General features: G+C 39.1%; 1 protein-coding gene across 1 annotated transcript in view; it reads left to right on the top strand.

The window, feature by feature from the left end:
• PTDSS1 (phosphatidylserine synthase 1) overlaps positions 1-24,102 on the top strand; it is a 41,157-nt gene that overhangs the window by 8,409 nt on the left and 8,646 nt on the right. Inside the window, exons 3-10 of the mRNA XM_063299521.1 lie at positions 1,364-1,408; positions 3,851-3,975; positions 6,589-6,747; positions 12,223-12,374; positions 14,185-14,326; positions 15,495-15,607; positions 17,874-17,939; positions 23,863-23,962. Of these exons, the coding sequence (XP_063155591.1) occupies positions 1,364-1,408; positions 3,851-3,975; positions 6,589-6,747; positions 12,223-12,374; positions 14,185-14,326; positions 15,495-15,607; positions 17,874-17,939; positions 23,863-23,962 (902 nt within the window). The remainder of the gene's footprint in view (positions 1-1,363; positions 1,409-3,850; positions 3,976-6,588; positions 6,748-12,222; positions 12,375-14,184; positions 14,327-15,494; positions 15,608-17,873; positions 17,940-23,862; positions 23,963-24,102) is intronic.

The raw sequence follows: 24,102 nt of genomic DNA on the forward strand, positions 1-24,102 counted from the left end.
AGAGTCCTCGGATCAAAAGAACCCCTTATCGGAGCATCTTCCATTACTTCCTTATCAATGGGTCAGACTCTCTGTCGCCAGATGGGAGGGGGTGTTGGGATGGAGTGTGAATTGCATTATTATGGCTAGAGATTTATGGTGGTTCATATCAAGGCCAGTCAGTAGAGATACACCAGCAACACCACCTGGATGGGAAGGGGGGTGACATACTTTCATGGGAAAGGAAGGCAATTAAGGGAATGTAGTTTTAAATGTATGTTTTAGTGGGAATTCTCCATTTGCAGCTTTACTTCTGTCCTAGTCATTTCGCTTCATTAAACAATTAAAGGATCCTGGTCTCCAGACTGTCATTGTGTGAATGCTTGAGTGGTCTAGTGCTGACAGAAAACAATTGGTGGTGAGCGGTACATTCCCAGTGTTACCTGTGGCAGAAAAAAAACAAGTTTATATCCAGAATATGTAATGAGGCAATGCTGGGAAACCACAAAAGTGTTTACTTTTTTGCTGCTGGAATATCAAGTTCTCAGTCTCCTAGAAGATATGGAAGACTGAGTGATAAGTATTTTTCTTGGAGATGAAGGTCAAAGTCAACTATTAAGTCATGAAAATCAGCATGGGGTTTCTGCCAGGAGTCAGTAGAAGCAGCTTCAAGGGATGTGTCACTGTTCTGGTTGCAGATATACCTTAATTCCTCATCTCTTAATTGGAACCAGCTGTGGATTTGGCTAGACCTCTGGAAATTCAGAAGGAATTGGAGCCCAGACCCGAGCTTTCTAAATTCAAACTTGAGTTTTTCTTCCTATAAAACTGTTCCTGGTTGTCTTGGCTGCGATATCCCCCTCCCATGCTCAGTATAATTGCTCCTGTCCCTACTTCACCAAAAGAGAGAGGGAGAGAAATGACAGCTGATTGGAAACACTAAATATGGCGAGATTTTGCTGTCGAACTTCTATGCAACCAAGACAAAATGGCAGTAGGGGTACAGTTACCAGAAATCAGGTAGGAAGGCAGTGATCCCACAGCAGTTGCTTGGCCAGTTGTAGCTGAACAGATTATTGCCCGTGAGTCTATCATCTGTAGATTCCTCCCCTAGGTATCCTAGATTGTTGCCACGGAAACTTGAAGAAAAGAAGGAAAACATCACTTCTAAAATTTAATAACCAAAGCTGGCTCTAGAGTACCTCAGCAGTGGGCTGAAGATGAGATTGAAGTGACATCATGAGGATATGTCCCTGAAAAATGGTTGACAAGGTGTCTTTGCACCAAGGCAAACAGGATGTGAGGATGAGCCTTAATCTTAGATGTATTATTTCAGTGCTTAACCATCAGTTCATTTTCAGTAATCACACTTTTCTTTTTACAGGCCCTTTCACCCGTCCACACCCTGCAATATGGCGCATGGTATTTGGTAAGTCATTTTCAAAGTATAACAGTCCATTATAGATATATGGATACCTTTTCCTTTCCACAGTCCATTTTGTAGTACAGTATATTTTATGTTCTCTGTGCCACTGCAAAAGTATGTTAAAATGTTTAGATACTGTATTGTGAGAAAGATTTTCCCTTTTAAAGTCTCAGTGTTGTTCTTAAGAAAACCAATTGGAATGTTTTAGAATAAGCCAATAAGATAGTTCATCTTATAAGAAAAATTGATATTCAGCTTGGTGTACAGGCTGATGATAATACCTCTATTTAAGGAAGGAATCAAACTGTAAACCTCTTCCAGTAGTTTCACATAAACAATTTGCAGGCTCAAAGTGTGGTGGAACTTACATACTGCGTTCACACATTAAATTCCTATTAAATAGTTTTATAGATTACAGTAATAATTTATATTCTGTTGTTCTGAACGTTCACTGAATGGCATGCAACGTAATCATTAAAGCAGAACATAATTTATTAAAAGTGTAAGTATGAAATATGACTGTTTAAAAGTAGTTCCCAAAAGCCAATATTTAAAATAAAAAATACAGCTCTAAGAGTAGCTAGGGGTAAAAAAATGGAGATTAATTCATACAGTGATGGTTTTGATTATAATTGATCTTTTCTTTTTTTTTAATTAAGACATTTCTTAAACATTATCAGCTTTCACCTATTCTAATCCTATTCTGTTCTTTGTATCTTGTAAGCCTCCTGAGGAGAACTTTGCATCCTAAAAGCGCCCTAAATATATCTTTAGAATGTTGGTCTTTTCTTTTTTTTTTAATTAAGACACTTCTTAAACATTATCAGCTTTCACCTATTCTAATCCTATTCTGTTCTTTGTATCTTGTAAGCCTCCTGAGGAGAACTTTGCATCCTAAAGGCACCCTAAATATACCTTTAGAATGCTAAAATGTTAAACTGATGTCAGAGAAACTAGCTGTAACAAATTAAAGCCTATGGAAATAATATGGTCTTCAGTTTATCATGAAAGGGATATAGTGGGGAGCCTGGGAGGCAATTCTAAAGTACGACACCAGCATACCCCCCTGTGCACACCCACACCCAGCTGTCTCCTGCTCACATGCCAAATTCCCTGAAGTGCCAGCAAGGCAAAACTTCTGACCATTATCTGAAATTCTAAATAATTATAGATTTCATTGGTATAGCGTAGACCACTTGGTATTCCAACCTTCCCCAGCCCAACGCTCTCCTGTTTTTGGGCATTGCAACTCCCAGAATTCTTAACTAGTAAGGGAAATGGCAGGGGCTGTAGCATTTGGAGAGCACCAGTTTGGGGAAGTCTGCTATAGTCCATGTTTGGTTTCAGTTTGTAGTTTGTAGTTTTAGTCCTAAAACTAGATAAAGAAAACCCAATTAAACAAATGAGTCAAAAACTTTATACTTTTTCATTTATTGATTGAGGAAAATGATCCAAAGCTGGACCCAGAAGCAAACTGGCAACCACTGCAGATCACACAGCAGGAGTGTAATGTGCAGTTCTTGGAGTGTACATAACTGCCTGCACTGCTGCATTTTGCAACAGCTGAAGCTTCCAAATACTCTTCTATGGCCTCCCCATGTAGAGTGTATTACAGTTTATCTAGTTTTAGGACTTGTGTGGAGAACAGATCACATTTTAGGTTGTATTTATGTAGAAATATTGAAAATTCAAAAGGATTCACAAACTTTTAAGCACCACTGTATGTGAGCATGTTGGATTTCTGAAAAAGGAATACTGGGCATGAAATGATAAGAGAGTAGACATGGTATGGGGTTAGCATTAGATGGAGAGATAGCAGAGCAAGCCTTCCATTTATTGTTTCTTATTTCATCTACCCCAACACCTGGGGAAAATTCCCAGGAGTGCCAGAAATACTTTGGAAAGCAGGACTTGACCTACTGAGTGTCAACTTACTTTTGAAAGAACATAATCTTCAGGCACATGAAACAGCTACAACTGGATTATACCTCTTGACTCCTTTCCTTCCAAATGCTTGCATTTCTGTTTATATCTCAACCTTCTCACCTTGTTCAGTCTCTCCTTGGTAATCAGTTGGGTAACAACCTAGCAGAATTGTCGTGTTTGTGAGGACCATGAGTAAACTAAACTAATGATTAGTTATACAAATAATCCGAGTAGTACTCACACTCCTATACCTTTTGTTAAGCTCCCTTTTCTTTCTTATTTTATTTTTTCTTTTTCTCATTGCATATAGAACTAGACAGAAAAGAAAATCTGTGATCTTGAAAGTTGGTATAAAAAATTCTAGAAGTTTAATTTATGAGCACTGACACAATAAAAAAATTTTTTAACTTTTTTTTTTTTGGCCTTGATGCATATGAACATTGCTTGTGCATGTTTGCATATTATTTTTGTAAGTGGTACATTAAATAACCATTCACCAAATGTATTATTTTCTTTTAGGTTTGAGTGTACTTTATTTTCTGTTTCTGGTATTCCTGCTCTTCCTTAACTTTGAACAAGTGAAATCAGTGATGTACTGGTTGGATCCTAACCTACGATATGCGACAAGAGAAGCAGACATTATGGTGTGTACACTGATAGTGATATAATGAACATTTTGGCGTCTTGATCCTAGTAGTACCATATGACTTGACAACTGTAATCAAATATGAGCCAGCGGTTTGATGTTGCTGCTAAAAAGACAAATGCTATTTTGGGGTAATTAACAAGAGCATAGAGTACAGATCGCAGCAAGTAATTATTCTATTCTGCTCTGCCCTGGTGAAAGTCCACTTGGATGGTACCACCATTTGAAAAGGACAGTGACAAATTGGATCAAATTCATATGAGGGCTACCAGGATGGTAAATGGTCTAGAAAGGATCTGGGTTTGTTAGTTTACAGAAAATGTGACTGAGGGAAGATATGGTAGCAGTCTGGAAATATCTGAAGTGTTGTTACACAGAAGAAGGAATGGACATATTCTTTATTTCCCCAAAGGGCAGGACCAGAAACAGTGGATTAAAACTAAAAGAAATGAAGATCAGGCTAGACGTTAGAAGGAACTTCCTGACTGTATGAGCTGTCAGGCTGCAGATAAAGTGGTGAATTCTCTTCAAACAGAAGTTGCATGGTCACCTGCCAGAGTGGATTCTGCACTGAGCAAGTCATTGGACTAGATGACCATTAAGTTTCTTCCAACTCTCTGATTCTATGGCTGTATAAGAAGCAAAGTACCACACATGAATCTGTTGGAAGGACTAGGAAATAATTCAGAATTCTCATATCAGCTCATATATCACATGTTGACTTTTGATTATTTGATCAAAAAAAGAATGTAGTGGAAGGTACAGAGCCTCTAGACATTCAATGGTATTGTTTTCACGCAAAGGGATACCAGAAAGAATAACTAAAATCAGAGGAAACAGGAAGAATAGAACCTTAGGAACATATTCAGAGGGCTGAGCCAAATATTTCCTCTTTCTCCAAAACCAAAATGTAGTTGGCTTTTTTTTTTCTGAGGAGAGGGATAGATTTTGAGTTGAAAGTGTGCTGTGTCTAATAAATGTAATAACCAAGGCTGCAGGAGTTGAGTGAAGCATCCCTCGGAACCCACTTCTTCAAGTATTGAAGTGCTGCATCTTCTCATATTTCCACTGGGCTTTCTACGGCAGCAGCCCCATCTTCCTTGCATCTATATTGGTGCACAGATGAATGGGATGGCCTTTGAAGAGCTGTGCCTACCCTTCAAGAGAACCAGGCATCTTAGTGCTTCGAGCAGCAGGTTTGGAGGGCACCTCTTGCCCATCTTTGCTAAGCCCTAGTAGCAGCATTCCACTGGAAGCCAGACTCCTGACAGCTGCAGCTTCAGTGCCTTTATTTTGTTTAAAGATTGCCATCCTGATAACAGGAAAAATTTGTCATCAGTTTGGTGTTTGATTTGATTTGATTTAGAGGGCTGCCCAACTTAAACAATAGACGAACTGGAAAAAAAAACTATACACCATTAAAAAAAACACCCCAATATATAACATGTAAGATGGAATAAGATGACCAGATGGAATAATTAAACAGCCAAAAGGGGACGCCACTCAACTGGACCAAAATACCCAGGGAAAAAGCCAGATCTTAACAGCTTTTCTAAAGGCGAGCAGAGTTGGGGCCTGTTGTATCTCAAAGGGGAGATCATTCTAGAGAACAAGGGCAGCCACTGAGAAGGCACATTTCCTAGGTCCCATGAAATGGCAATGCTCAAATGAAGGAACATGTAGCATGCCCTCCCTATGAGAGCATGTGGGCCGGGCAGATGCTCTTGGGAGCAGGTGGTCCTGCAAGTAACCTGCTCCTATGCTGTATAGGGCTGAAAAGGTGATCAGTGCCTTGAATCGCACCCAGAAGCCTTTTGGGAGCCAGTGCAGCTCATGGAGTAGCACATGGGTGTAGTGAGCTGTGCCCATAACTACCTGTGCCATTGCCTTCAGGCGAAGCTGCTGGATGGTCTTTTAGGGCAGCTCCATGTTGAGTGTGTTGCAATAGTCCAATCAGGAGATGACTAAGGCAAGAGTGACCATAAGCAAGGCCTCCCAGTCCAGGAATAGGCACAACTGGTGCACAAGATGAAGTCGTGCAAAGGTCCCCCTGGCCACAGCTGCCACCTCAAAGAGCTTTGATCAGGAGCTGTGAGTCCAGGAGGACCCCCAAACTGCACACTGAGTCTGAACGGAGCAGCACCGCTCGTCCAGAACCAAAGATGGAAACTCTCTAGTTCCTAGATCCATGGAACCTAGAACGCTGCTCAGCCTTGGCAGGGTTGACTTGCAACCTAATCTTATCCAAGAATAAGAATATTTTTGGTGCAGAATCTAGTTTATCTTGCTATGAATTTTGTTAGTCATATCCAGAATTATTTAGATAACCCCTCAAACTTTCTATTTTAAGGGCATGTTTCTATTTTGTGAGCAAATGTGTCAGTTAATATTGTGTGAAGAAGCATCTTAGCTAATCTTGCCTAATAGTCTGTGACTGTTATCCAAAGATACAGTTTAGCTTCTGAACAAGACTGAGCTACAGAAAAGATTGTATTTTAATACTGTACTTTATTAGAGTGCAATATTATTTCATCTAAAATTATTCCAGAAGAGATTTCAGCTTCTATTGCCTTATTTGTCTCTTTTCTCTACGTCCTTTCATCATCAACAGGAATATGCTGTGAATTGCCATGTTATTACCTGGGAACGAATCCTAAGTCATTTTGATATATTTGCTTTTGGACATTTCTGGGGCTGGGCAATGAAGGCTTTGTTGATCCGCAGCTATGGATTGTGTTGGACTATTAGCATCACCTGGGAGCTGACAGAGGTAGGTTGGGTAACGGGCATTGAAAAAAGATGAATGCCCAGGGCACCTGCTATGAATTGATGTTTGGTGTGTGCCAAAGAATGCTGAGAGCTGCGTTGCAGCTGAGGTTATAAACAAGCCTTTCCCAATGGTGTGGTTGCAGAAAGAAAAGGTATTTCTTTGGAATGAAATCCAAGTCTTTCAGTGTTTGGTGGGGCTTTACTAACTGTGTCAACACTGTAAGCAAACTCAGGCCATTTTTTGCTCATTAAGTGTGACATAAACACTGAATTTAATGGTTCCTCCTGTATACACATCTTTGAGTGCTCAGGCAGTTTTATTTGGCCCTTACCTACTGAGTTATATATACTGTATATATTGAAGGAATATAAGCATTGATACAGAGCATGTGCACACACTATTAAAACTAGCACTGAGATCCATATTTCTTTTGTAGTGTATGATGGTGTGTGCCTCCTAGTGAAAAAGTATCATTTGTAGAGTGTAAGCAAACTTATATATTACTCAACAAGAAGTCCCTTGATTTCTGAGTGATCAATCATCAGGTCAGTGTTTGTAAGATAGCAGCCTTAAATAGAGACTTTAAAACGATCTGCAACAGCCCAATTTTTGTAATATCTTTGAAGTGCTCCTCAAGAACCAGCAGCTGCAATGAATATGAAACACATGAGTTGGTGTGCATTCTATTGTTACGTTATCTACCTTATCTTTTAGGAGGGACAGACATCTGGCAGCCTAAGTCAGATGTGGCAAAATGTGTCCACCTTTTCATTTATAAGGGAAAGAAAAACATGTGATAGCTAAGTATGTACGTGCCATAAGTGTGGAGTCCCTACAGCTAGTTTATGTGGCAAAATACAGTTCTGATTCTTTTCTGTAGAATTGGCTCTATATTATGAAAAAATTGTTGTACTTACATGGCCAGATTCATTCATATATAGGAATAATTGGAAAGTTCAGCATATTTGGAATTCTGAATTCTGCGTATCGTTAAACATTTGCAGTTTAAGTCATCAGCCAGTCCAGGATCATGTGAATTTAAGTCCAAAGTCATCAAGAAATTGCTACCAGGTCTTTTTTTTTCCAAAATTTTATATAAGTTAAACATTATATTACATTGTTAAGATATAAGTTTGCTCCTGTGATAGTTATTCAAACTAGAATGTTTCAAATAATTTCCATTATGGAACATGGCCTTAAAATAGCACACATTTTTTTCATTTATCTTCAGAAGCTTTATGTTTGTGAGTCAAAAATAAGAGGTTACCTAAGAGTGATCCTTCAGAATTAGACAGGAGTATATTTTCATATTATATCAGACTAAACAGTTTAACAGGTAAAAATGTAGCTTAAAGCCGTACGTACAGTCCAGATTAGAGACAAATAACCCATTTAACTGTTTTTTCCTAGGATTCAAAATTTATAGAAGGTCTCAAAATCTTAGATGAAACGAGCTGCTCCAATCATTCTATGTTCATTAGTTCCCTGAGGAAAATCCCATCCTATATAATAATATTGTTATAGTCCTTTCTAGTGGCATTGCAGAGTTCTTTTAAATGTTGTATATATTGCATATTTTCAGTATACTTTCAGCAGTGGATATATGCTTGCTGTATCACAAAGTTAATTAATAGGTAATTCTTTTTTATGTTCAAATATATTGATGCTCAATGGCATTTTCTGCTTCAGAAAGTGTGCAGTTTTTGTTTCTTCTCACCTTAAGTGGCCTGTATTGAACCTTAACATCATAAAACTCCTAACAACTTGATCCCATACCAATACAGGAATGTTTGATGGTTCGGCATGCTCGGCAAGCACTTCAAAGTAGTGCAGCACATTTGCTTAACTCTGCACTAACAGTTCATCAGTGCCTTAACAACAGTGGAACGCCGCAGCAAAGCTGTACTTAATCTAAGGTGTACAAACAATGTCTTTGCTCATAGTCAATTATTAAATGCTGCACAGTGCTTATCAAGTTCTAAGTCAAGGTTTCTTTTCAAGGTCTTCAGGGTCTTCCCTTGAGAAGAGAAAGTAAATAATCCCTTTATGTTAATCAATGGAGTGGCTAACTCATCGATTTAGTCAATTTATATAGTCAGAGCAATTCAGGGTGGCCTACAGTTAAAAATGAACTATAATAAAAAAATAATAAAATTTGTACAAGAAAATGTGCCAAGACAATTCAGGAAGCAAACACTCACAATGGACAGAATCCCAAATCCTCCCAACCCGATGCAGGGCAAGGGGAGGGGTGCGCAACAGATCTTAAAGCTTTATGAAAAGCAGGTAGGGTTGGGACAGCAATAGAGAAGAAACATCTCCTGGGTCCCATAAGATGACATTCTTTAAAGGATGGGACCTGGAGCATGCCAACCAGATCTTATTGGGCAGAGATGAAAGATAGTCAGATTGGCAAATGAGTTGGCCCTGTGACATGAATGGCTTTAATGGTGATAACTAATACCTAGAATTGCACTTGGAATCCTACTGTCAACCAGTGCAGCTTGTGAAGTAGCAATATTACATGAGTGTATTGAGGTGCGCCCGTATCTAATTGCATTTTGGACCAACTGCTACTTTTGGGTGATCTTTATTTTATTAATAAATTAGTTCAGTTTATATGGCCACTTATCTCACATAAGTGACTCTGGGTGGTGAACACTTAAAAATGTCAGTATAATAATAAAAATTAAAAATAAGAATAAACTGAAACTTAATAAAATTCTTATAAAAAAAAAGTAAAGTAAGAATAAAAATACAAGAATAAAATGAAAAACTGGTGGCTGAAGATAATCATCAACAATAATTAACAATATTTCCCAGGGTCATCTAACCTCCTGACCCATGCCTGAAACCCTTCTGAAAGTCTGGGAGAGTTGGGGCCAATCTAATCTTGGGGGTAATGGAGTTCCAGAGGGCAGGTGGAACAACAGAAAAAGCACACTTCCTGAGTCCTACTAGATAATACTCTACTTAATATATATTAAATATATGGGACTTGGAACACACCCCTCCTGCCAGACATGATGGGGTAGGTAGAGACAATTGGTGAAAGGTGGTCTCCCACATATCCTGGCCCCATGCCATGTAAGCCTTTATAGGTAACAACCAACACCTTGAATTGCACCCAGAAGCTTATTGGGAGCCAGTGCAGCTTGAGAAGCAAAGTTGTAATATGGGTGTATGCATGTCCATAATTGCTCACACCACCACATTCTGGACCCACTGCAATTTCTGGATGTTTTTCAATGGCAGCCCCATCCATAACCCATTGCAGTAATCCAAATGAGAGGTGACCAATGCATGAATATGACCATGAGTAGGGCCTCCTGATTCAGGAAAGGGTGCAACTGGCACACAAGATGGATTTGTGCAAAGGTATCTTAGCGATGACTGCTATCTGCTGTTCAAGAAATAATCGTGAGTCTAGGAAGACCCCCAGATTGTACACCAGCTTTGTATGAGGAAGTACAACCCCATTCAAAACTAGAGATGGGTTCCAGATCCAGGAAGCCTCAAGATGAACAGCCACTTGGACTTACTAGACCGTTGTAACCTTTAGACGCTGAGTCAGGATCTCGACAACATCACTTGAGCTGGGATGAGATATGGAATTGGGTACTGATGATACCTAATCCCATGCTGACAGATGACCTCCCCAGTGGCTTCAGATAGTCATTAAGCAGGAGCAAGGGGATAATCAAGCCCTAAGGTACAACACAAAGCAAGGGCTGAGGGCTGGTCCTCTCCTTTCAACACCAACTGGAACCAGCCCTGGAGGAAGGAGAAGAACTGTTGCAACATCGTGCCTTCCACTCCCAACACCCTGAGCTGATTCAGAAGATACCATGTTTGATAGTATCAGAGGCTATCGAGAGACCAGAGAGAGCCAGAATAGGTCCACAACCCCTATCTTGGTCCCTACAATGGTTATCCACAAGCATAATTAATGCTGTTTTGGTATACTATGCCCAGGATTGAAACCTGACTGAAGAGGTTCCAGATAATCTATTTCCTCCAGAGCCCTCTAGAGCCATTGGCATACCACCTTCTCAACAACCTTCACCAAAAGGTTAAGGATTCTTGAGGAGGGGATGGACCACTGTCTCGTCAAGGGCAAGTAGAACTACCCCCTCACTCAAGGATGAATTGACCACTAACTGGACCCAATGTCACCTCCCAAGATGCCTTGACCCACCAGGAGGGACGTGGATCTCATAAACAGATGGACACATTCATAGTTCCAAGAACTCTGTCCACTTCCACCATAAATACCCTACCCCAAGGCCTGAGAGAAGAGTCAGATTTTTAAAAACTTGGAAAACATCAGGGTGGGAGCTAAATCTCGGGGGGGATATCGTTCCAGGGGGCAGGTGCCACAACAGAGAAGACGTGCCTCCTGGGTCCTGATATTGTTTGATTAAGGAGGCCAGAACTGCATCAACTCTGCCTGATCTTACTGGACAGGTAGAGACCATGGAAGATAAGCAGTCCCTAAATAACCTGGCCCTATGTCATGAAGGGTTTTAAAGGTGATAACCAGCACCTTGGATTGTACCTAGAAGCCTACTGGCAACCAGTACACCTGTAGTTCTGAGTATTCTTCAAGGGCAGCCCTATGCTATAGTGCATTGCAATAGCATATAGTGCATATGCAATAGATCGTACCAAGGCAAATTCAACAGGTCCACTCCTGAGCTCAGCAGTCCAGCTCAGAGCAAATCCAAGTGATTTTATCCAGCAGATGTCTCAAAAAATCTCAGTGGCCCTTTAGATTATTTTCTGATCCATCGCCTGATGTTTTCTTCTGAATACTTGTTAAAACCTTAGTCTCTAGAGAATATGAACACTTAAAACAGGAGATGCAATGTTAATCACTATTCTATATTATCCATCTGCCTGAATCTATATGAAATTAATTGGATTAAGTGCAGTTTTATACAGATGCTGGCCTTCAAAACTTCCATGCTAATCAATGGGTTGCTAGTATGCCATGGATAAAAGGGCAGAACTTTATTGAAAATAGAATACATTTTTTTAAAATTGGGCCATTAAATAAATAAACTATCAAAAGTAGCACTGCATAACTGCCATATGATAATTTATATGACAAGACTTAATAGTATATATATATTTCAAATTACTATCTGCAACATTATTTTGTAGCTGTAGACTCTTTACCAGAAAATCTGCGCATCACTGAATTATTTATTTATTTATATTTCAAATTTCTGTCACCGCCCCCCCACCCCCAAAGGGGGGTATTGTATTGTTGTTTTCTTTATAGAATGTTGTGGGTCTTTAAAGCACAAGTATAATAATGTTTTCTTTCTTTCTTAAATCATAGGCTGGCCTTTAGTCAAACTCAGCTATTGTATTAAAATATTTTCCATATTTTCAAAATCTGTTTTTATTTTTTATATTAAAAGGAAGCAGAATGAATTTCTTACCAAGTATTTTTGTTGTATTCTTTAGCTGTTCTTCATGCATCTACTGCCGAATTTTGCTGAATGCTGGTGGGATCAAGTTATTTTGGACATCCTCCTATGTAATGGGGGTGGCATCTGGTTGGGCATGGTGGTTTGCCGCTGGTTAGAGATGAGGACCTATCACTGGGCAAGCTTCAAGTAGGTCTCAAGCACCATCTAATAAACACTGTTTTAATGAGACATTATATTGCAGAGTTTCATACTGCAGGAATATGGTGAAAATTGCCAATTACACGGTAATCTAATTGTAGGCCACTTAAATAGATGTGTTTATGCTCGTATTTCTGAATTCCTTATATTACAGAAAAAGCTACATGTACACTTTTGCGCTAGGAATTGTAATTTAGAATAATCTTACTTCTCTGGTTATATTTCCCAGTGTGAGTTGCAAATCATATAGACTCACCTACAGACTCACTTGGATGAGAAGTCAAAATTTGAAGGAAGAACCTTTGTTATTAGTTTTAATTTACTAGCCTTTAACTGATTTTGGCTGGTCCTGGTAAAAGTTAAATAGACATGAAACCTGAATAATACTATTAATTTTGTGGGATTGGAGAATGAAAATAAATTGTTTCCTATTGCCTTGTTACTAAGTATAGCGCTGAAGGGTGAAAATGTGAAATGGAAATTTGTCACATTTAAAGGTTTTTCCATTTTTCCTGTTTCTTTCCATGTTGAAGTTGGTGTACAAGCACTGTCAAAAATGAGTCAGTGCCTGAAAAAATGGTTTCTCTGTATGAACCTTTGGCTTACCCATTTTCTGGTTGCAATCCTTGCTTTTTACTCTGGAGATATATCAAGTGTCTTTCTTGATATATCAACTATGTACACTATGCACACAGCCATTTATCCATATAACAGTAAATCCCCCAGAGGTTGAAGTAAAATTGATTTCATGTTGTAGTTGCTAGGATGCAGAAAGATCATTTTCAGATTCGTGTTTGAAGTTCTATTATTGACAGTGATCATGTCCTGCTAGCAGCAGTGAGAGGGAGAAATTCCTCTGAATGCCCCTGTGACAAGTAAAGAAGTAATGGTGGATATCCTTAGTTATTTGTGTGCCCCAGATGTAGCAAAACACTTTAAGAAGGGATGTTTCTAAACTGCTTACCCTAGTAATTTAGAGGGGATTACACTTCCTTCAGCCACACTGTTGCTGCTCCAGAGGATCTCACATCTTCAAGATCAGAAGTGTCCTATCTAAAGAAATAATGGTGGATATCCTTAGTTATTTGTGTGCCCTAGATGTAGCGAAACACATTAAGAAGGAATTTTCTAAGATGCTTATCCTAGTAATTTAGAAGGGATTACAGTTCCTTCAGGCACACTGTTGCTGCTCCAGAGGATCTCACATCTTCAAAATCAGAAATGTGGATGCAGTTGGAACAGAAGCTGGAAGGTCCTATAGAATTGGAAGGTGCTAGACCAGACGATAATGCTCTAGAATAGAAATGGAACATCACCTATGGGTCTTTAAAATCTACTTGGAAACTGCTCATATGAATAAAAAGCAAATAGAAATTTCCACAGACCACTTTAATATTAACATTGGCATTGATGTAATCACTGGTGGCATTTTGTTCACTTACCCTTAATTCTAAGAACATCTGTTAAATGATAAAAATTGTGTGGGAAAGCCTAGAATCTCAGAATTTTCAGATTTTTTTTTAAAGCAACTTTTAAAAAGCTGTAGTGTTTAGTAAAAGTTTGTTTGAATAACTCAGGGAATTGTTCTTTTAGCTTTGATACATTTAGGGAGCCAAGCCTTTGTGTGAAAAAGTGCTTTAGAGCAAATTTCTTTTGAGAAAATTGCTTGCTTGCTTAATAGATTAAAGGACTGAAGTCTGCAACATCCCTCTTGGGAATCACAATATGGTAGGGCCATTTTGAATTACGTTTGTTACATAACATTGCAACACTGATCTCCTCCTCATCTGCTTTTTAGGGACATTCACACCACCACAGGTAAAATCAAGAGAGCTGTTTTACAGTTCACTCCAGCAAGTTGGACATATGTTCGCTGGTTTGATCCCAAGTCTTCCTTTCAGCGAGTAGCTGGGATATATCTTTTCATGTTTATCTGGCAGGTAAAATACAAATGAAGACTTGGGGCCTCTTGGCTGATGTTTTGTGGGGGAGCGGATTATTCTTGTTTTGTTAATGCATAACCAAATGAAATAATATATGCTGGCTTGAATTCCAGGCAGAAATGCCAGATATAAATACATTTTTTAAGAAGCAGAAGTGCCACAGATGAGCATATGAGGAATGATTCAAGTGTGAGAATTCTCTTCAAATAAACAAAAGAGAAATGTGTTTACAGAACAAATAATAAGATTATGGGCTCCTTGTGAGATCGTTTGCTAGCTTGGTCAGTTAAGTATGCAACTTCTTCATACAGGGACCAGTGCTGCCTATATCATAATACTGTACTTATGTAATACTTGCAGCTACTTAGCATTTTCCTAAAATGATTTAATCTTTATTATTTTTCTTTTCCACAACCTCATTTTTATTCTCATTTTTATTGTACAAAAGTTGAAGATTTACGCTCTTCACCTCAACTGACAAACACCTTTTCAAGTGGTCTTCTTTTTCTTTATTCCCCACCCCACAAGAAATCTGTCCTGTCCTGTTCATTGGTTACAGCTAATGTCACATAAACACTTTCCTAGTCATATGCAACATTCTGACCAGGTTTGCACTTGGGCTAAAATATAATGTGGTTGTTTGATTACATTGAGCCTGGTTTGTAAATTGGAGTTTATGGTTCTGGGTGATGGATAAACTCAATCACTGTGGTTTATTTAATACAAGCCATGGTTTAGGTCATTGTACAAATCCAGCCTCTGGCTAAAAAGACTAGTAATATCAGCCAATTTTTGTCTTTTCACATAACATCTATAATTTCAAAACTCCAGAGTAATGAAAGAGAAAAATGAATGTGTTTCCTTTTATCACTAAATAGGAACATTTAAAATCAAACCATCTCATTCTGCCTGTGAAATTCATTCCTCACTCTCTCCAAATGGAGAGAAACATCTTGCAAATTCTTCATTCCCTGCTACATAATATGTATTGATTACATTTAAACTATATGTATTACTTATAGTTAAGTAAATAGCTGTTTATTTATTAACTAACTAACTAGGTATATATTTATTATCCTGGAACAAGCCAGAAGCTCTTGTGTGTTTTGTTTGTCCAGATGAACATGTTGATTTTTTTCCCCTCTTCCTGCCTCTTCCTTTTTAGTTGACCGAGCTGAACACTTTTTTCTTGAAACATATCTTTGTTTTTCAAGCAAGTCACCCTTTAAGCTGGGGTAGGATTCTCTTCATTGGAATTATTACAGCACCAACTGTGAGGTAAGTTTTGGCTGTTTCATGTTCATCATTGTAAATCTTTAGCTAGTTCCTTCATTTGTAGAGAGAGAAGCCTGGTACAGAAATAATGCTAAATGATGGTTTAGCATTACTTGTACAATCAGCAACACGCCTCCTCCTTCTGTACTCTGGTTCTATGCTAACCACAATATTTCCACATTTAGCCACTGTTTTCTCTTCCATCTAGACTAGACCAGTTCAAGTTTAAACAAGCCACAGTTAAAACCTGCCTTAATTGGAAAAAAAGGTTAAAATAGTTCAGTAGTTTATACTCCCTCTCAGGTCATGCATAATAGTTATGGACCACTAACCATAAAAACTTACTGCAGGCGCTGTGGGTTAAACCGCTGAGCTACTGAGCTTGCCGATCAGAAGGTCGGCGGTTCGAATCCGTGTGACAAGGTGAGCTCCCGTTGCTAGTCCCAGCTCCTGTCAACCTAGCAGTTGGAAAACATGCAAATGTGAGTAGATTAATAGGTACCGCTTCAGCGGGCAGGTAACGGCGTTCCGTTTAGTCATGCCGGCCACATGACCACGGAAGGGTCTACGGACAAACGCCGGCTCTTTGGCTTGAAACGGAGATGAGCACCGCCCCCTAGAGTCGGACACAACTGGACTTAATGTCAACGGAAACCTTTACCTTTACCTTTTAAAGCTTACCCTACCATGATATTTTATCTGACCTCAAGGAAGCCTACCTTATTATCTACCTTTTCCCTATTGCCAATAGCAATTTTCTAATTTTCAAGTTATCCTGGCAGGCAGTCCGTACTATATTCTGAAAATAAGAGGACCACTAACCATAAAATTCAGTTAGGGTAAACCCTGCGGTTCTATTTTACTTTAGAGAGAGAGAAGATGGTGCTGAGTTAGCATCAACTTTTTTGAGCTCTCTGCTTCCTTACATCTCTTTCCTGTTTTCTGCTGGTCTTAGTACCCCCTTCTGGCATACTTTACTTTAGATCTCAAGGACACTTAACCCTAACCCAAATTAAAAATGTTACCCTAATGTAAAACAGCAAAGAGTCTGCAAGAAACACAATTCTAAGAATATTGCTAACCACCAAAGTTTGCTCTACAGGTAATCCTCATTGTCATATTGAATGAAAGACCCCAACGTAGCCTAGCCCTACCCATACCTTCAACCTACTACCAGTACTAACATATTACAAATGCTAATCTGTCTCATGTGTAATTTGCATAACCACCCTTTTACTCCATCCCTTTGCCTCATCCTATTAAAAGGGGTGGAGAGGGGAACAGATCTACATGGGGATGGTTGTTCTAGACCACTCCTCCCACACTTGGACTGTTTAAGATTCTTCACCACTTGGATTCTTTATTTTTACCTCTATTTATATTATTTATTACTGTATTTTATTTGGTGTATTTATGGTTATGGTTTTAATCGATTGTTGTAAACTGCCCAGAGTCCCCCGATGGGAGGAGATGGGCGGGGATAAATTAGATAAATAAATAAAAATAAATAAAACCTACGTCACTTTAATTGTTCCATGCTTCGAATGAACAGGTCATGCAAGCTTATGCCTTTTAATAAAATTTGTTAGCCTGAAAGGGTGCTAACAGACTCCTGATTTTTGCCAGGAGAAATCTCATGGCCTCAGAGTTACTTTAGCAGGCAGTTTGTACCATAGTTGGAACCTAAGACTACCACTTACCATAAAAAATTCACTGAAAAGCCAACCCGTCCATGAAAATTAACCTAGACCTCTAGGAAGCCCATCAAAACTGTTTGCCATAGAAGTTATCAAACCTGGCATACACCACATAAGACAACTGCTAATCAGAAAAACTCATCCTAAAGCCAACTCTCACACAAAATTGAACCAAGGCGTCCAGGAAGTCTTGCTTTCCCTTAAACCTACTGTCAGCTAATGCAAGAGGAAATGTTGTACCTGCATCTTTTCTCCTACTTTCCTCTGCTCAGTTGTTCAACTGTGGATCATGCAGTTTTCCAAATTTCATTTAGAAATAAACTAATGCTACTTTAGCTTGACAAGGAAGATTAAAATGGAAATGTTTGCTAGCCTTGTAGACGGGGTTGAGAAAGTGCCCTATTTTGGGGGACTTTTGCTGTAATGCTTGAGAAAAGTTTATAGTCTTTGCATGAACTGTATTTTTTCCTAATTCTGGAAAACAGACTTATAGGCAACAAGCTAAATAATTTTCAGTAAATATGCCAATATCTGTTTTACTGAAAACATTATTGTTTTTGTTGTTGTTTCAGACAGTACTACGCTTACCTCACAGACACGCAGTGCAAAAGAGTAGGAACTCAGTGCTGGGTATTTGGGTAAGTTGTTAAATACAGAAATCTTGAAATTCTTGTTACCTGACTTAGTGGCTGGGTTCATACATTGTGTTAAGCCATAATGTGTTTGTTTGATTTTGACTTAGCATACGTTATAACCTTGGCCATTCTACTTTGGAAACCATAGTTTATCGTTTTGTTGTTTGAGATCTCTTAATGGTGCTTTAGGGGGTGCAAAGGCTCGGTGGTTAAGACGCCAGGTTTGTCGATCGGAAGGTTGCAAGTTCAGCGGTTTGAGACCTGAGCGCCACGTGACGGAGTGAGCTCCCGCACTCGCCTCGGCCCTTGCCAACCTAGCAATTTGAAAGCATGGAACTGCGAGTAGATAAATAGGTACCACTTCGGTGGGATGGTAACAGCGTTCCGTGCCTGTCATGCCAGCCACATGACCCCGGAAGCATCTTCGGACAGTGCTGGCTCTTTGGCTAAGAAACGGAGATGAGCACCAACCCTAGAGTTGAACATGGCTGTGCGGGGAAACCTTTACCTTTAATGGTGCTTTATTTAACATACTATCATTAAAAAGAATCCATGGTGTGATCTGTGATTCTGATGAGAAGAGGAACTATTCCCCTCAAATCATGTGGTTTGAAAATTTCTTGTGAATAAGATATTTCACCTTTTACTTTACACTTTACTCTATCCTTTACACTTTATACTCTACCTTACTTTACTTATATGTATTTTGTAGTGTCTGTATGGCCTACAGTGGCATAACGAAGGACCCTAAGCCCTGTTGAGCGATAAGGCAACACTCACCTTGTGTTTCTGCATAAGTCTGCAGTTTGAGCAATTTCCTTTTTCCTTTGCTGCCACGCCCAATTGTACATCATGCTGAGGAGTCGTTTGACCCTCCAGATGTGGTTTTCTGTGGCTATAGGAGGCTGCAGGGATGATCCAGCCCCCTTGGCAAGCTTCTTTCTGCTTGTGCTTCTCAAGTTTCAAGCCTGTAGGTTTTCTGTCGTTTGACTTTTATATATTGTAATCATTTGTAAAGAGGGCTGTAGTCTGAAATGGAGTTCTGATTTCAGTAAAAATATTAAATCCCACCCTTTGAACATTAAGGGAGAATTAGTTTCCCAAACGTCTTTCAAGAGTATGTGATTTGGCTCTCTTTTTGGAGCAACGTTGGTCGTTGAAGGAGAGCGCAGCCCAGCAACTTGGATTGATTGCTCCTGCTTGAGTCACTCTCATTTGTTGGAGAAAGATGTGAAAGCTTGCACTGAATTGTGTAATACCCAGACTATTTCAGACCTATTGTTTGAAACTATTGTTTTCTTTCTTATATGCAAACATAAGAGAGGAAAGCAAACACATCCGTGTAAAACGTGCTAGCCTTTCAAAAGATTTTCAGATTATGAAGTTGCAGAAATAGCAGGGTTCAGGTCAGCACAGTCTGGTCTTTTGGAAAAGCTTGTGCTTAGCCAATAGACACCGAAGGACTGAACCTCTTGCTTTACGCCCACATGTGGTGGAAACATACTGATTTCTTCAGTTGGCTTGGCTGAAGTTGGGAACATTTTTCTGTCATCACTTGCTTTGTTCTGATCTATCTTCAATGTCTCTTTGTCAGTGTATTCAGAATAGCTAGCACTCCTTCGGACAGAAAAAGATGGAGTGGGGAGAAAGAGACTCACCTTCAAAGAATATTCTTGCTTTCTGAAGGTGAACCTTTGTTAGACAGTATCACTGTCTAACAAATCACTGGTTTTAAAATGGGGGAGGTGCTAAGCCAAATCAGTATGTTTTGACAGCTGAGGCAATGATGTTAGTGGACTCCTAACAGCTCACAAACATATGAGAGGAGGAGGAGGAGGAGGAGACAAATAATTTCAGTCAAATACACAAAAATTTGCATCCCAGACTGCATCTGGCATCAGCCCCCAAATGCCCTCTGGAAAAACATTGTCTTCAACTGCTTCTGGAAAGCAACTGGAGTTGGGGCCAAACACTTTCTGTGGGAGGTTATTCCATACAGCCAGCCCAATGACAGAAAAAACATTCCTCTGGGCTTCGTGCTCCCTCCACCTCCCCCAAATGGTGGACAACCGGCTGCCTCTGGCATAATCGAAGTGGTTGGGTCAAGGATTCCAGTTAAGAGATGTAGTTGTATGGCTCCTCCCATAAAGGAGTATGGAATGTAACATACTGAAACACCATTAATGCAGAAATTGAGAAACACTGCAAACGTCATAGCTTCTACTTAGGTTTATATTTCTATCTTGTTTTTTCCCAAAAAACAAGAAAAGGTTTGAGCCATAGGGTCCTTTTGGATGGACAGTTCCAAGCCTTATCAGTCAATGTGGCTACCTGTTTCTTCTGAGTGGGCTTTTTCGGAAAAATCAACCAATGGAAATAGTTGTAGGAAAAGTTAGGATGGTTGCAAGTGAGTCAGGACAATTGTGCAATAAGAACCTTGTCTAGAATTTAGCTGTGCCTAGTGAACAACCTGATTCTAAATGGGAGTGAATTGTCTTGCACAGTGGAACACAATTCTTCCTGCTGGCACACCACTTTTTTTCTTGTCTAAGCTACTAATTAAGTTGGATTCAGCTGCAGTAATTTTAGATGCAATTAAAGCTCATGAGTTGAGGATTATTCTTCCTGCATGCCCGCTTTTATTTAGCAGCACCATCCTGGCTTCCAAGTTACAGCATCTATATTACAGAAATTCACATCTGTTTCTGAGTGTGAAGACAGAGATATAATGGGTTCAAAGAGTAGAGGACAAAATAATTTGTAATTATGATCCTGGGCAAGTCATTCAACACCATCTTATTTTTTCTTTATTTTAACTCAGTCAGTAGATGTGAGTAGCAAATAAGAATAATATACCTCCCTACCAAAACAAATCTAAATTGTTATAATGGGACCAGACAGGCAAAAGGAGAGAGGGATAATATGAAAAAACAGAAAAGTTAACTTGTTTCTTAATCGCAGCTATTGAATTTTCCACAGCATAAAGTTGCATTGAAAATATACGTTCAGTGCTTGGTAGAAGTCACTGGAGACCAATGTTCCCTTGTTTACTCCATAGACTGTAATGTTGTAAAGCTTAGCACTTTTCCAGTATGAAATGTGGGACCTTAGCATCACTTTAATTGTGTTTTGCTTCAAGGAATTCTGCACATGAACAAATACAGTAAAAAAAAAAAAAGCAACTTAGTGTCAGCCTTTTTTTAAAGTAAACTATTTAGTGTTTCATTACAAGAAGTTGTAATCCTCTCAATACATTTACAGGTAGTCCTTGCTTACTGACTGTCTTGCTCAGCAATCATTTGAAGTTACAGTGGTGCTGAAAAAAAATAACTTTATGACCAGTGCCTGCATTTATGACCTTTGCAGTGTCCCTCAGTCACGTGATCGCCATTATAGTCAGTACACGTTGTCCTGTGCCTGACCTGTTTTTCTCCCCCACTGCAGAGCAGTGAGATTAGAAAGAAAGGGATTACAAGAGAGTAAGCAGGCACATGGTGGGGAATACACATTGAAAGCAATGCAGTGGCTCAGGCATCTGCGAGCACACTATGCAGACAGCCCAATGTATTCCCCATTGTGTGCCTGCTTACTCTCTTGTAATCCCTTCCTCTCCAATCTCTCTGCTCTGCACGAGGGGGGAAACAGGTCAGGCACAGGAGAGATTGCCTACAGAAATTGCTTGTTGTTTTTTCCCTTCCCCCCTCACAGAGTGGAGAGATTGGAGGAAGGGGTTACAAGAGGTTGGAGAGGAAGGGCTTGGAGAGGAAAGGATTACAAGCAGGCACACAATGGGGAATACACCGGCGGGGCTGTTAGCGTAGCACGCTCGAGGCTGCTGGCGCTGCAACATTCCTTTCGGTGTGTATTCTGCATTGTGCGCCTGCTTACTCTCTTGCAATCCCTTCCTCTCCAATGAATGTAAATACAAAACGTTAATTCCCTTTTTGCTAATTATCCTCTTGCTAATTATCCCAGTGCTGTCAGGGTGAGCATTCCAAAGGGTGGGGGAGTGGGGAAAAGGAAAGCACTGTCACGGACACATGATTCCGCACTTAGCGACCACTTAGCTTAATGCAGAGCTGCCAGTCCCAATTGTGGTTGCTAAATGAGGACTACCTGTATCTATAAGTTAAATGACAATCCATGAAATCTGTGTTTTTATAACATGTACTTTAGTTAAAAAAGAAAAGAAAAGAAAAGCTCCAAGGGATGCAGTAGACTTTTGTATTTGTAAATTCACACACAAAATGAAAGAGAAGGAAATAAAACTTCAATCTAAACTGCAGCTTAAGAGAAATTAGGATCCCTATAAATCCTACAATTTTTTTCTTAATTTATGCTGCCATTTATACCATTTTGTTAGGCCTAATGATAGGCAAGAGTTCTGCAAACCTCCAGTTACTGAAAGCTGTATCTCTGTTTTCTGAGATAATTTCAACTATAGGTTCTGTTAACTTTTAAAATGAAAAACATGATCTTGGTTACTGTCTTAATCATGTCTTCCTATAGAATTCTAGCTTAGAGATAGCTCCTAGTACTGGCTGCATGTTTCTTTTTATCTTTCTTATAATTCTGTATAATAATTAATATATAAACTCACACACTGCTTTTAAGGTTCAGTTTGCAACAGCTATTCCTCCCCCCCCCCCAAATAAGAAATCACACAATAATGCAGCCTTTCTCCACCTCACACAAATCCCATAATTCCCTTTGGCTGTGTTGACTGGGAATTATGGACATTGTAGCCTGGCATATCTGCAAGTCACTAGGAATGGTAGGTTTTTACGTTTCCATATTTGCAGTCCATCTGAAAAAATAGATATGTAATTTCAGGGTGCTCTTAAAATCATTACTTTGGAATGGTCCACATCAGTGTTTCTCAACCTCAGCAACTCAAGCTGGCTGGGGAATTTTGGGAGCTGAAATCCACAGAGCTTAAAGTTGCTGAGGTTGAGAAATACTGGTCTACATGACCGAAAGTGCCTATTAGTAGCTATAGGTAACCTTACATTTTAATTATTATAATCTCTTTGTGTATGATTTTCTAAGGGCCAAGTAAAACAGCTTATTGCTGGAATAAAATATTTTTTACAATAATAATCACATTAAAAATATCATCCCTTTATTTTTCTTCTCAAAAAACTGTCTTTCATCCAAATTAGGAGTAACATATTCAGGATTTCAACTGGCTATTATCCAGATGCATTTCATGCCACTCATTCTCCCTCATCCCTGGTCTGCTTTTGCTTCTCCAACTTTAATTTTACATGTAACAGCTGTTGAACATTCTCAGTCCTCTTTAGGTGATTATGACTGTAGGTAAGGTTGTCTTTGTTCGTTTTTTTGTTTTGTTTTTTAGAAAAATACGGGTTTTTCCTCAAATATACTGATACTTTTTTTCCCTTTGATTTTATTGCAATCATGGCAGATTTTGTCATCAGGAGGGGTATCTGTTTATGTTGGCATCTGTTGATAATTCATGAAGAGAGGTTTTAAAAATGGGTATGAATATTCTGGTCAGTACAGATAGTTTAGCTACATTTCATAGCAAGAGTAATGTATAACTAAACATTATATTATAGCCGAAATATAGTTAAGTAATTACATAGCAATACTTTATGTTGGCCTCTTTCAGTGTTTTAACAATCAAATTGTTAAAACACTGAAAGAGGCCAACATAAAGTATTTTATGAGAAAGGATGTTAATGGAAGGAAAAGAAGAGAGCAGTGCTAGTTCGAAGAAAGGAACACTGTGATCCAACTAGTTGCATGATAACTCTTTCTGGAGGATCCCTCCATCTTGTTTTCTGATTTGTAGTATGACAATGACAAAATACCTCTCAAAATAGGCCAAAAACAAGTTGAGATTGTCAGGCTAAGTACAGGTTTAAATAAAAACTCTATTTTAATTTTGTCATCCCTTCAGGGTTATTGGTTTCCTTGAAGCTATTGTATGCATCAAATTTGGTCAAGATCTCTTCTCCAAAACACAAATATTGTATGTTGTATTTTGGCTTCTTTGTGTGGTAAGTGTCTCTGTTCTCATTTATGTTGCATAGATTTACATTTTAACCCAGTCTCCTGACTTGGCATCTTGCAGAAGTACTGGGATTATACCTCCCAGAAATCACATGCCTGTTTAAAGCAAGTTGTTTTTAATGCCTTG

The sequence above is a fragment of the Candoia aspera genome, chromosome 3 (genome assembly GCF_035149785.1).
Source record: "Candoia aspera isolate rCanAsp1 chromosome 3, rCanAsp1.hap2, whole genome shotgun sequence".
NCBI lineage: Eukaryota > Metazoa > Chordata > Lepidosauria > Squamata > Boidae > Candoia > Candoia aspera.